The following is a 13,613-nucleotide window of genomic DNA, read 5'->3' as shown; positions in this document are numbered from 1 at the left end:
ACTTGGTCACCTGCCCCGGATGGTGCCTGTTCTACTACAGAGAGAGGGGATGAGAACCAGGGTGCTTATCTGTTGATGAAATAACTGGCTCAAGACCTTGCCTTGTTGTCATATCCAGCACAGGAAGCAGTGCTCCTCAATAGCCTTACCCTGTTGATGTTTTGTTGTAGTGGCTCTGAAGAATGCTGCCTGTTGGCCCATGCAGTGTTGGCAAAACTGAATGCCTTCAAAGCGGACAACCCCACCATGGGAGAGGTGAGCAATCCCAGTGTTTTTCACACAGCCTGTGGAGCTAGAGCAAGAGGCCGAGGCAGTGGGAGGTCAGCTGCTCTGATACAATTTCAGAAAGCCCTGCAGCAAAGATTTCACTAGCAGAGCACGAGTATGATGACTTGAGGAGAGATCTGGGGAAACTCCCTTGGAGTGCAGGAGAATGCAGAAGTGACCTTCCTTCACGCAGAGATGAAAAACAACCTGGGCCGTGCCTAAGTTGGGGCAGGGTGGCTGATGGCTAGCCTTCAGCTTTGTGACTAATTCAGGGGTGGACAATTGGGTGTGAAGCCTGACCATTTCCACTGCCTTCCTCTCCTCCAAGCCCTGCCCTTAATGGTTAGCATGTTCCATTTAACTGGATGCCCGGGTGTCTTGCCAAACACCCACAAGATGTGCTCTTTGCAGAGGCTGCCTGTGAGAGTTTAGACATGTACTACTGTAGATGGGCAAAAAGTTCCCCATCATTTTATTTCCATTTGTTATTAAAACTATAACACAGCAGGTGGAGGCTGTGTATTTTATCGCAACAGGGGCTGTGTGTGTTCAAGTGCATGGGTACTTTAGCCCCCTTCCCCACGGGCCGTCTTTCTTCACTGCTCTCCACAACCTTCTTTTTTCCCCATGAGTGAAAAAAACACTTAGGAGGCATATGTATGACAATCCAAATAATGGTCTATGGGGAAAGGGTTAAAGTGCACACAGTTGCACAGGCATATACACAAAGTGCTGCTGTGATCAGGCCTCCCGCTGCCATATTTCATTTCAAAAAAAAGGTGAACGAAGCAAAATACCTGGAGAGATGGTTCACATGTTTCCTTCATCCATCATTTAGTTTGGCACTGAAATGTTCCATTTTACGGAACCTCACTGTTGAAAGGCTAAGATGTCCTGTGCAAGACGACTTCCAGACAGCACATTTCCCTCTGGCTTTGAGTCCCATTTCTTTTCTGGTGTTGCTGCAGTAGTTCTAGGCCAGGGTGCACTCTAGATGATGATGGACTACAACTCCCATCATCCCTGGTGGTTGGGCTGTGCTGGCTGGGGCTGAGGGGAATTAGAGACCAGAACAGCCAAAGGGCACCACATTGGCTCTCGGCATTTGCAATGATATTCGAATCCCCATTTATAAAGAAAGGGGGTAGACCCAGGACTGGTCTCACTTGCTGGAAATAGTTGTTTTCCACAGGTATGTCAGGGAATGTTATGTTGGCAGGAATTAGGGCTAACTTCTTAAATGTTCTGGGGATTTCAAAGTAGTGTGCACAAGAGGGAAAGGGACTTGTAGCTCACTTCCAGCTGATGTCACAGAAATTATCCGTTATGTTCCCATGACATTGATGGAGCCACCACCTCCAGCCCAAAGGATGTGCTACTGCAGTGCTAGTTGCAGGGAACAATTCGCTTTGAAGCAGCTTTGCCCTTAGACAGTAATTATCTCACAGGGCAGGGAACAATAGGTACTGCCCACAATCAGCAATAGTTCTACTGCTTTGGGAAGACTGAGGGTAGCCTTGACAGTGTGGCTTCTGAAGGAGGTGTGACCACAGCAAAGGTACTGCAAGTGCCTTTTACTCAGGGGGTGCCCTTCAGGTGCTATTGGACTGCCAACTCTTATCAGGTCCAGCCAGTGGCCAGTGTTGTTGGAAGCTAGAGTCCAACAACAACATGGGCTACCCTTGCTCTGAGTTATCTTCCTTGTCTGCAGTGTTTCTTGATTCATCTGAAAAGAGCATCTATAGGACACTGCTGTGTGTTTGTGTCCTATGCGGCCGCCTGCTGGCATAGGAATGTACTGCACAAATGTGTAAAGGCACATTCCTGTGCTCATTCTGACTAGGCTTGAACATTGCTGGGAAATGAGACTTAGTGCTGGGATTTGAAAGCCTGACTTGGGCTGCAATTTTAGATAGTTTGTTTTTAGCCCCCAAACTGCTGCTGCTGCTGCATTCATAGAGATATTTTTCCCTGCCATCAAGGCAGCCTAAATACTTTAGAATGCAGTGTCTCCTTTTTTAACTTGGAAATTTGGCCTCATCCAAGCTGACTTCTAGTAGATATCTGTGAAAGGATTTATAGGCAGTCCCCGTTGTCCAAGCAAACCCTAAAGAACTTTTGTAAAAGAGCACCAGAGGCAGAATTTCTACCCCAGATAACAGGCAGGTTTGTGGCTCACAGTGATGGCTTCTTTCCTTTGCAGCGTGCACAGCCTGTTTTGAGTCATCTCTGCACTAATGGGATTGTGCACTGCCAATTGGGAGGGGATTTTGTACATTTTAATAATTGCATTTCTGACCATGCCCTCTGCCCTGAGCTTGCACGCAACTGGTAGCTAGTGCAGCAGACAGGTTTATGGGGGTGGGGAGGGAGGAGGCGAAGCCCAGGGAAGTGGCGCGCACAGCCTTTCCTTCTGGGCTGCTTGGTGCTGGCCTCAAATGGCAGCTAATCTCTCTCCTCGCCTTCCCTCCTCCACTCTTCAGGGTCCTGACAAATCTCGCTCTCAGCTTTTGATTGTAGACCGGAGCTGTGACCTGGTATCTCCGCTTCTCCATGAGCTCACCTTGCAGGCCATGGCCTATGACCTGCTCAGCATTGAGAACGATACGTATAGGTGAGGTCCGGTGGTGGTGGTGGCAAGAGCACAAAGGTAGAAATCCCTGGAGGGGGAGAATCCCTCCTTGCTCAGGTAGCAGCCATGTGTGTCTTACCAAAGCCTTTTTCCCCTCTTGCCTTTCCTCAACCCTGCCAGGTATGAATCCACAGGCATCAGCGACTCACGAGAAAAAGTGGTACTGCTGGATGAGGACGATGACCTGTGGGTGGATCTGCGCCATATGCACATTGCTGACGTCTCCAAGTGAGAACTTGTTTGTGTGTGCGTGCGCAAACACACATACGCGCTCTGCTTCCCTGTTGCTGGAAGTAACCCATCCCTGATGTGTCTGAATCAATTACTTTGATAGCTGTTGCCTCACTTCCCAGGTCCACATGGGTTACAATTTATTTCTGCAGCCAGACTGAATCAGGTGCTAATAGGAAAAACAGTCTTCCTACCCCTAATATTAACATCCCTTCTGCTGTGGGGAGCCCTGACTTTTGCAGCCTGCATGGAGCACTGTTGTTTATTGCAGAGGTTGAGAGTCAGATCTCTGGGAGTTATTAGGAACATAGGTAGCTGCCTTATACTGAATCAGATCATTGGGTCCCTCTAGCTCTGTTGTCTACACTGATTGGCAGCAGCTCCCCAGGGTTTCAGGTGGCGGTCTGTCCCAGTCCTGTCTGGAGATGTTGGGGATTGAACTTGGGACCTTCTGCATGCGAAGCAGATGCCCTACCCCTGAGCTATGGCCCTTCTGCTTGCCTTCTGTTTGGCTGTAACTCTTCAGAAAGACCATTCCAGAGTAGGCCATGAATGTGACTTCCTTCCACAGGAAAGTGACTGAGCTCCTGCGGACCTTCTGTGAGAGCAAGAGACTCACCACAGACAAGGTGAGGTTGCAAGGCTAATGCCTATGTGTTACTCTTCCAGCTGTTCTTCCCCTGGGGAGGTCAGAGAGGCTCCCTGGCAATGTCCCATCCAGCAACTTAACAAGGCTGGAGCTGCTTAGCTGAAACTCCCCACCACTTGAAGTTTCCATGTTCACTTTCATGGAGATCTCAAGTGTTGCTGGCTGGAAGCTCCAGGGTACATGGGGTTGGGTAAGAGTTAGCTAAGTTGGGATCCCCCAACCTGCAGATCTTCTTAGCGTCTTGTTTTTGGCCCATAGCTCTGATGCCACCTGATATTGGCATTGCTGGTTTCTCCATTTCCCTTTCTAGGCCAACCTTAAAGACCTGTCTCAGATCCTGAAGAAGATGCCCCAGTACCAGAAAGAACTGCACAAGGTAACAGATGCAAGGCACCAGGACTGTCATTTTGCTTTGAATATTCTATTCTCACCACCACCACCACCTTTCCACTCTCAGAGCACCTACCACTCATGGAAGTAACAAACAGATTTAAAAAAATCCAGAAACCATTCAGCAACAGTTAGCAGGAATTAAAATACCAGAAGTATATCAGTACATTTCCAAATAGTTTTTAATTGCTTCTACCTGGCTTTGGAAGGCTAGGAGAGAGCAACTGGATGGCAGGGCCTCCCCAGAAGAGCAAAGCATGGCAGCCTCACATGGAAGGAGACGGTCCTTAAGAATACCTAAGATGTTTGCTTTAGGCTTCAGAGTTCAAAATCGGCACCTTGGGACTTACAGATATGCTACTTGTTCTTTTAGAAGAGCAGTGTTTTTATATTTATTGGATTGTTTATTGTTCTTACTAGTCACTTTTTAAAACAAAAAGTGGACTCGAAAGCGACTTACAGTATAATGCAAACATTAAAACAAACATGAAACTATTTGGAACCTACAAGCTAGAAGCCTTCACTTACATAAGAAGTGGTCTGTTGCATCTCATCCAGTAAAGGAGGCCCCAGAGATTGCTGCTTGCCCATTGAGGTTGCACTGTGAGGCAAGGAGAAGGGATGGTCAAAGACTGGTTGGCTGAACAAGTAATCATTGTCCTACCCCTACCCCCGTTCCCCACCTCCTTCACCCTACAGTATTCCACACATCTGCACCTGGCAGAGGACTGCATGAATTCCTTCAAGGGCACAGTGGAGAGATTGTGTGGTGTGGAGCAGGTGAGCATGTTAAAGAGTCTGGAGCAACGTAGGAGGGGCTGGATAGCCTTACCTCCCCCCCCCCCAACTTCTCTCACTCAGAGCTCAGGCCATGAACAGACACATAGAGCAATGGACAATCTCCCCTTGCTTTCTTGAGTAATGCTGTCCTGTGATCTTGGGAGGTGGCTCCATGAGAGCAGCCAAGCAGAAGCGGGTTGATGGGTGTCTTCCCTGCCTCCAGGACTTAGCCACGGGTACAGACGTTGATGGAGAGAAAATCAAAAACCCTATGAAGACTATTGTGCCGATTGTCCTGGACACCAACGTGGCCGCATATGATAAGATCCGCATCATCCTGCTCTGCATCCTCCTCCAGAACGGTACTCCCTTGTCCACTTCTCCTCCTCCCTTGCATCGTCCGTGGAGACCTAGGGCAAAGGCCTGATCTGAGGAAAGGAAGGGCAGCTTTCATCTAGACTGAGGCCTGCCACCCAGCCGCTTTCCTCCCAAGACGTGGTTTGAGTTTTGCCACTGTTGCCTTGAGAAAAACTGAGACATGGGTTCATGGGACTATTGTTGGGGCTCTTCCTCAGCACCCAGCAACACAAGTGGGTGGGTCCATATATCTTATGTACAGCTGCTTGGGGCAGGTGCTGCTGTGACCCTGAGGGCCACGTCTAGCATCCTGGAGTGCTGTTTTTCTGAGCCGCGTTCTCTCTGCATAGGCATCAACGAGGAGAACCTCACCAAGCTCATCCAGCATGCCAACATACAGCAGGACAGAGACATCCTCTACAACATGCACTGCCTGGGGGCCGCCATCATGCCAGAGGTATCTCAGTCCCATTCTTTGTTGCAATCTCTGTGCAGGTGCCTTGCGGCTGGGCCAGCCTCCCCCAACCTGGTGCCCTTAGAGGAGGGCTAGCCAATGTGGTGCCGTCTAGATGTTGTTGGACTCCAGATTCCATTGGTGCCAGCCCATCTAGATGATGGAAGTGATAGTCGGCAACGTCTGGAAAGCACCAGTTGAAGACTGGCCTAAGCTGTTATGGCTGGGTCAGGTTGTGCTTCTGCTGTTGCCGGTGCTCTTTGAGAGTCAAGGCAATTCTTGGTCTTTCAGGAAGTAACTTCTGGGTTTCCTGATAAGGTGGCTCCCCTGAGGGAGGGAAGCCCTTCCGTCTTGTCTGTCCATCTATCTCAATCTGCTCATTCTGCTTTGTTGTTTTTCTCTTTTGCCTCTTTGCCTGTCTCTTTGGCCAAACCAGCTGGAGCCTGTTCGGTAAGCAGTTGCTCATTCCTGAATCTCTTTCCACTCCCCTCCTCCAGTGCAGCCGACTTTCAACTTTAATTTATTTTGTTTTACTGATTCCTCGCCTCACAGGACATTGGTGCACACATGAAACCTATAAGGAAAGTGCGACTGGAGCCTACCTACCAGCTCTCCCGGTGGATTCCTTTTCTTAAGGATGTCATGGAGGTACACAGACAAGGGTCAGGGTGGGGTGGGGAAGGTCGGAGATGCTACAGGAAAGCAGAGGGTCTCTTTATGCCCACCTGCCCCAGAAGTCCTGAGGGACTTCATTGCAGAGAGCATCTCCCTTTGGAGGCAGAGCAGTTGTATAAGAGAGGCCCCTTCGGAGGTGAGGCTATCAAGGTGTAGAGTACAGGGCGAAAAATCGAGGCCACCCCAGCATTGATACCCTTCAACATTTCAAACAGTTTCATGCTCCCAGTTAGGCACTACAGTGCACATCCAGGAACATGGGATGTACCCTGGGAAAGGCAGGTATCTGTTCCTTTCTTTTCCCCTTCTGTCTCCCCAGACTGGGAACCAGTTATGCTTGCATATCCTGTTCGGTCCCTCTAGAACAGCAAGAGAGCTGCCCATTTTGGTGGGGCTCACTTGATTCCCCCCCAAAAAAAGAGTAGTCCCAACTGAAAGCATTCTAAGGCAGGGCCTGTGGTGCAGCCTCTCCATATTAAAGTCACCTGGACCTGTTTTGCCCTTCCTTGGGACTACCATGAGTAGCACGTTTACAGTGTGCTAGGTCCTTGCCGTCTCCCATTCCTTCCCCACTTCTGGTCTGAGAATGTGGCCAGCCTTACATTTTCTCTTCTTTTGGGGGCTCCTGTATGTTTTGTCCTCGTTTAACTTTTGTTGTGGTCACTCTGAATCATGCATGCCATGGGGTGTGGGTGGGTGGGGCTTGCATTCCTTCGCATGGGCCAGGCTGCCCTTGGCTGACAAGGATGCTGTTACCCTGATTCATCTTGGTTCTCCCCATTGATCCAGCTTCAATCTGATAAATTAAATCCAATCAAATGAGCCTTTCGCCTGCTCTCGCTTCAGCCAACTCCATGTAGCTCTGTGAGCTGGGCTGCACAAAAAACATTAAGCTCCCACCGTAAAAAGTCAACAAAGGATTAATCTGAAAGTCCTCGTTATGAAGCATTCCTGTGTTGTTGTATAGCCCAGGCCCATGTGCCTCTGAGCTGTTGGAGTGGTTTTGTTGTGAGTAATGCTTAGAGGGGTGGGGGAAAGAGATTCTGATAGTATTTCTGCCACAGAGGAGAGATTTTGGAGTAGCAAATGAGTTTGGCAAATAAGTGGTGATAGTTCAGCATGATGTTATGCCTCACCTTCTGTAATGTTGACCAATGGTGTGGTAACTGCCTGGTGGAATCAACCCTTGTTGTTTTCCTCAGGGGTACTGAATATTTCACATTTATTCTTTGGCCTATTAACAAGCCAACCCCCACCCCAAATAAATAGTCAAGTTGAGCAGTGGAATGAGCCCTGCAGCTTATTATTTCCAGCAGAACGAAGAGAAAGAAAGATCTTTTCTCCTTTGTTCATGTTTTCACAGGACGTCATCGAGGACAAGCTGGACAAGAAGTTGTGGCCTTATGTGTCTTGCCCAGCCCCGGGCCCCTCCTCACAAGCTGCTGTGAGGTGAGGAAGAGTGGAAGTGTTTTGTGATGCCTCCTTTCTCTATCCCACCCGCTTCCCAGATCTCCACAAACACACAGTTCCAGGGTTTGCATCTACATTCCAAAAGTTTATTTCAAGTTTTAAGGGAACGAAAGGCCATAAATAAATCTAAACCAAGTGAGAAATGAACCAAGGGAAAGCCTTTTAAAAAGTGTGTGTGTTTATCTTCCTGAGACTTATTGGTGGACAATATCTCTTCCTGTATAAGGCACAACATGAGAATTCTACAGCTGCAGAGTATGCAGTAGGGATTATTCTTCTCCAGGCAAAGGGCAAAGAAGGGGGTGATGGTGCCTAAATTTGTTGGAGGGGCTGCGGGTAGGAGTAAGAGAGAGGGATAATTCCTATACACGAGTGTTTGTGCAGCAGGATTGGGTGGTGGTTGCAAGATGAAAAAGATTGAACAGGCACTATTTTGTGGTGCCAAACCTCATAGCTCTGTGATGAGTCACATCAAACCTTGTAGTTCTATGATGCCCAAGTATGATACAGGACCTAATACACCACAAAAGAACAAGATAGCTGCATCTAAAACTGCTAGTGCTTCTTTTCTCCAAATAAAACTCCATGTGTGTTATGTTTCCCTGTCCTGCTATGTTTGATGCATTTTATTTTTTGTAGATGCCCTTTTCACTCATTTTGTAGATGCCCTTTTGTAGATGTCCTTTTCTCATTCTTAACTCTAACTCACATAGCCACCGGAGCAATATGTTACTTGTTCCCTGGGCTGAGACTGTGCAGGAGCCATGCTTTCTGGGAGCAGCAGGCCCAGCACAGAGAGAAAAACCTCTGCTTTGTTAGCTGGCATGTACTTAACTTGACAGTCTTCTTGCAGCTGGCGCCCTATGCCTACATAACATCTTTTCCCCCTCAGTGCTCGCTTTGGTCATTGGCACAAGACCAAGACAGCCACCGAGTACCGGACAGGACCCCGCCTCATCCTGTTTGTACTGGGGGGAGTTACCATGTCGGAAATGCGCTGTGCCTATGAAGTCACTGATGCCACAGATGGAAAGTGGGAGGTGCTAATTGGTAAGTGTCCAGGGCACAGATCACTCTAGGCTAGAAACCATTCATAGGCAAGTAAATGATTCAGGAATTTTCCTGGTGTTCCTTGCGACATATATTGGAACACACAGAGCAAAAAGCAAATTCAGACAGGTTTTCTGGAACTAGACAACGCGCTCTTCTAGCAATGGGGGTATACATATAAACATCATCACTATTATTGTTATTGATGCAATGGGGAGATGTAATGCTTCTACAAATGAATTATTTCTGGCTTAAGATAAAGTTCTTCGCTAGAGAGGGGAGAGGGGTTGCCCTGGCAGGTGTGGCTACTTCTGGGTGCAGCTTTTTGATGCCAACCTCTATATTGCCAACTTTCACTGCATAGATTTGTTGAGTATCACTCGTGTGTCCTGAAGCTCTTTGGGTAAAATCTGCTCTCGACTGTGTTGGAATGGACCTGGGAAAGGTTGTTTTCTACATTCTTTTTCAAACCTTTGGCTGGAGAAACCAGTTGTAGATTGAGATATAGAGCAGCGGCAGCATTCCTGTCCAGAGGTCTATCATGTGGGAGATAGCAAGTAATGATGAGCTAGGTGCTGGCAAAATGCAGCAGCTTAACATGTGGGCCTGTTTGCTCTGTGTGATCTGCAAAATCATCACACACATGTGATCTGTGATGGACTCCTCTAAGGTTGCCCTGCCAACTTTTCTTCTCTGCTACGCAGGCTCATCCCACATCCTGACTCCCAAGCGGTTCCTGGAAGAAGTGCGCAATCTGACTGAGCAGGCTCCACTGAAGTCCTAAGAACATCCCACGCCCCCAAGAGACTGTCTGACAGCAGTTCTGTTTATCTGCCCAGATAAACCTTTATTCTCAAAGAGATGCCTTTTCACACACACCCCTGTCTTTGCTTCTGTCCTTTTAAGACTGGCTCCCCCTTCAGCCAGCTATCATGAACGAGCATGACATTGGAGGACCTGGTCTAGTGTCCAGGCCGAAGACCTGTTACATGAATCCTTTATTTAACACTGTGATGAGGTTTCTGGTTGCACTTTATTTTCTGATCCCCTCTTCCTCCCAACCTCCGCCCAGCCTTCCCCAAAAGGAGGGGAAGTGTAAACTATATACCTGATGGATAAGCATCTCCTACTTCTCCCTTCATCAGTGCAGTTATTTACTCCCTCGAAGGGGATTTCCAGGAAATGAGCTGCTTTGATGTCTACACACATGTCCTTGTCTAGACTCCAGCTTGGTTCTCATTCTTCTTCTTTTTTGGGGGAGGGCAAAGGTAAATTGCTCACTGAAAGAACTTATTTTTGGTTGTTGTTGTTTTGAGGAAAAGTTTGAATGGATTCAAGACCATTCACCCCCCAATCCTATGTAACATGTAGAAGCGGTAGCTGTTCCTGGATGCCCAGTGTTGCAGGCCTCCTGGTTGTGCTGACACCTAGTATAAGACGAAGGGCTACTGCTATTTTTAAAAGACCAGGGGAGATGAATGTATGGGAGGTGCTGTGTACTACTTACATTGCAAGACTTATTTAGCTCTGCTGAAGAATCCCAGTGTATATAAATAAATGTGAAAATTAAAGCTGTCTACATAATTTGTTCTGTGACTCAAGCTGTGAAACTTTGGTAGTGGCACAATTAAAACCAAGTTAGCAGGCAGGATGGTATCCCACTTGATGGTGGATCAGCTCGCTCCTTTTTTTCCTTTAAGGGATTTTTTTTGTTTCTCGCTAGGAACCTTAAATCTTGTTACAGGTTTATGTGGCCCTGCTCTCTTCTGTTTGCCCTACTTCCTCATGTAGGATGAGGGAGGCCCAGTTTGGACTTGACATAAAACTTTAGTGTTACATTTGCTCCTCCCTCCTGTCTCCTCTTCCAGCGCAGCCACAAGGAGATTGGAAACTTCCACTTTTAAACTAACCAGAGTTCCCTGTTACATTTGAACTTGGGGGGGGGGGCTGGTTAGTTTAAACTCTGGTTTGTTCAAACAAGCCAGGGACATAAAATAATGATTTGACCCTGGCTTGTTTGAGCAAACCAGAGTTTAAACTAAGTGTGAGGACCCTGTGACCCTCTAGATGTTGTTTGATTCGATTCCTATCAGCCCCAACTAGCATGGCCAGTGGTCAGGAATAATGGGAGTTGTAGTCCAACAATATTTGGACCATGGACTCCTCACCCAGGGTTTAAATTAATTGGCGTTTGCCAAGTTCAGACATGTTTAGGGAAGTTTTTAATGTTTGATGTTAATCATGTTTTTAATATTCTGTTGGGAGCCGCCCAGAATGGTTGGAGAGGTCTGGCCAGATGAGTGGGGTATAAGTAATAAATTATTTATTTATTATGAGCTTTACTTAGCTTTTAAGTGGAAACTGATGCTTCTGATCTTATTGTAACCTTGAATGAAGAGGAGACACGTGTGTGCCAGCCCAATACTTTCTTCTGCTTGTTCTTAAAGCACTAGAGTAGGGAGTTTGAGGCCCTCTTGTCATTTTGGACAACTCCCATCAGTCCCAGCTAGCATGACCAATAGTCAGGGATTATGGGAGTTGTACAGCAACATCTGGAGGGCAACAAGTTCCCCATCCCATGTTATGGTGGCACATCTGATGCAGGTGGAAAGAGATTCTGAGATGACATTTAAGTACCCAACACCAGAGGACATTTGAGGGCAGCTTCACATTTATGCAGCTAACACAAGTTCTTCAAATGCACCAGTGGTGGTAATAATAATAATAATAATAATAATAATAATAATATAAGTATTATTTATTCAAGGTGCACCAGTGGTAGTTTATGCAACAAATCCAAATGTGAATGAAAAAGATGATTGTCTGTAACCAGATTTGTATACAGGAATTTGAAGATGTATGTATTTTACCTACATTGATGGGGTGGTTGCAGGAAGACATCTGTGTGGCACTTCTCTAGATTCAGGAATTGTATTTACCACATAAGGAGCGGAGCCATTCTGATTGAGTTATAAAACATGGCAGCAAAATTTTGGCAGTTTTTTTTTTATCCTGTTTGCAACAACACCAGTGAGCCAGGATTGGCTGTAATACCTCGTGGTGTGTGCACTTACTGTGTTAAAACTAGGACTGCTGTTTCTGTAATGTGTGAATAGATATTTGTTGATGCTTGTGAGATTCCACGTTCCTCCTTGATCTTTGGGGCTGGGATTTCTCTTTTTGTGATACACAAGCTAGCCAACTGTTGCTTATTGCCTGGTTCCTGCTGCCTCCCAGTTGTGTGTTGAGTGGGGTCGAGACCCCAATAGCCTAGTAAGGGATGTTTACATGATGTCCTGGCGTAGATCTGCCTCGGACACCCCCAGCCCAATCTGCTGTGCATGGAGCTTTTAGTCCTGATCCCTGCTTGGGAATTATCATCTGCAATTAATATCCATTTGGATAATTGCTGTACAGCAGCTGCCATGTGGGTGGGTAGTGGATTTGGGGTGATGAATTAGTACGAATGTTTGTTTAGGAATCACTAGTGCCTCAATGGGTTTCGACCTGATCTTGAGGAGAGGGCTGCATAAGCAAATCAATGCTTAGTGACTAGAACTCATTCTTCCAAACCTAACTAGCAACTTCCTTCTGCAGAAACAGTCTCCAGAGCATGCGCAGAGCAATCACCTTGCATCCCTCCCTACTGGGGCTAAAAGGGATTCCTATCTCAGCCTGGAAATATGCTAGCTCTCAGTTTTGCAGATCCAAGCATGGTCAATCAAAAACTTTGGACCAAGCTTCTTCATTTTTTAAGGACTTAATGGGATTTGAAGGGTTACAAGTTGCCTCCTACATCGTATTCAAAGCACCTTGCAGACTTTGTCCCAGTAATTTGTGCAGGAATCTTGTTATACAATTGCATGTTATTGTGGTGGCTTATGCAGACAATAACAAGTGCCCTGCAGTAACACGGCAGCAAAGCCATCTTCAGCCCAGAAGAGAATAAATAGCAATCCAACCTAATTCTGTGGGTGTTGCCTTGGGGTAGTTCCTCCCTATCTTGCTCAGTGCTTCTTTCAACAGCTTCAAGAGCCTCCCAGTGAAAATGGAGGTCTTCCCTCCATTTCCTTGTTGCACATCTGTAGCAATCCTCAACTAGACCTTATGTATCTCCCATGGCCCACGTTGTCCGTTCCTCCTGGAGACAGGCAACAGCTAGTTGCTGCTTTACAGTTACACAACTGGCCCCTAATGCTGGTTAAAACCTTGTAAGCAACTGCTGTCCAAAGCTGTTTCAAAAGTGGCTTCAGAGTTTTTCCATTGCTTGAAATAAAACCTCATTTCCTAATTACTGGACTGGCTCCAAATAACTCCTAACCCCATCTGCTCTCTGTCAGCTAGAGGGGGGGGGGAGCTAAGGTGAACACCTCTCAATCACAGCAGGCATCTGAATGAATCCAAAGCATCTGTGTCCATTTTGCTAAAGCAGGTATGCTGAACCCTGCCTATAGTACCAGGACACTGGGTTTGATCTGTCTTGCCCGCTGTCATTGGTATCACAGCTCCCTTTAAAAAACAGCTACTGGGCCATGAAGAAAGGAGCAGTCGGGGAGCACTTGCACCACTCTGAATTAGCTCACTAGTCTGTTGTGATTGCTCACACCACAGTCCCAAGGGACTTTTGAACCCACTGTTAAGTCGACATGCGATAATTC

The 13,613-nt window shown here is 47.0% G+C and overlaps 1 protein-coding gene across 3 annotated transcripts in view; it reads left to right on the top strand.

Moving 5' to 3' along the window:
- The window catches only part of STXBP2 (syntaxin binding protein 2), a 37,692-nt gene extending 27,166 nt beyond the window's left edge, over positions 1-10,526 (top strand). For all 3 annotated transcript variants that reach the window (XM_035104793.3, XM_035104795.3, XM_088663120.1), the window contains exons 8-19: positions 171-255; positions 2,751-2,881; positions 3,020-3,127; positions 3,702-3,759; positions 4,090-4,155; positions 4,869-4,949; positions 5,173-5,311; positions 5,657-5,763; positions 6,313-6,408; positions 7,799-7,884; positions 8,798-8,955; positions 9,660-10,526. In XM_035104793.3, coding sequence (XP_034960684.1) covers positions 171-255; positions 2,751-2,881; positions 3,020-3,127; positions 3,702-3,759; positions 4,090-4,155; positions 4,869-4,949; positions 5,173-5,311; positions 5,657-5,763; positions 6,313-6,408; positions 7,799-7,884; positions 8,798-8,955; positions 9,660-9,739 — 1,195 coding nt within the window. In that variant the 3' untranslated portion in view covers positions 9,740-10,526. The remainder of the gene's footprint in view (positions 1-170; positions 256-2,750; positions 2,882-3,019; positions 3,128-3,701; positions 3,760-4,089; positions 4,156-4,868; positions 4,950-5,172; positions 5,312-5,656; positions 5,764-6,312; positions 6,409-7,798; positions 7,885-8,797; positions 8,956-9,659) is intronic.
- The last annotated feature ends 3,087 nt before the right edge of the window (positions 10,527-13,613 follow it).

The sequence above is a fragment of the Zootoca vivipara genome, chromosome 2, assembly GCF_965207765.1.
Source record: "Zootoca vivipara chromosome 2, rZooViv2.hap1.1, whole genome shotgun sequence".
NCBI classification, from domain to species: Eukaryota; Metazoa; Chordata; class Lepidosauria; order Squamata; family Lacertidae; genus Zootoca; species Zootoca vivipara.
This window is presented reverse-complemented; position numbering and strand designations above follow the sequence as displayed.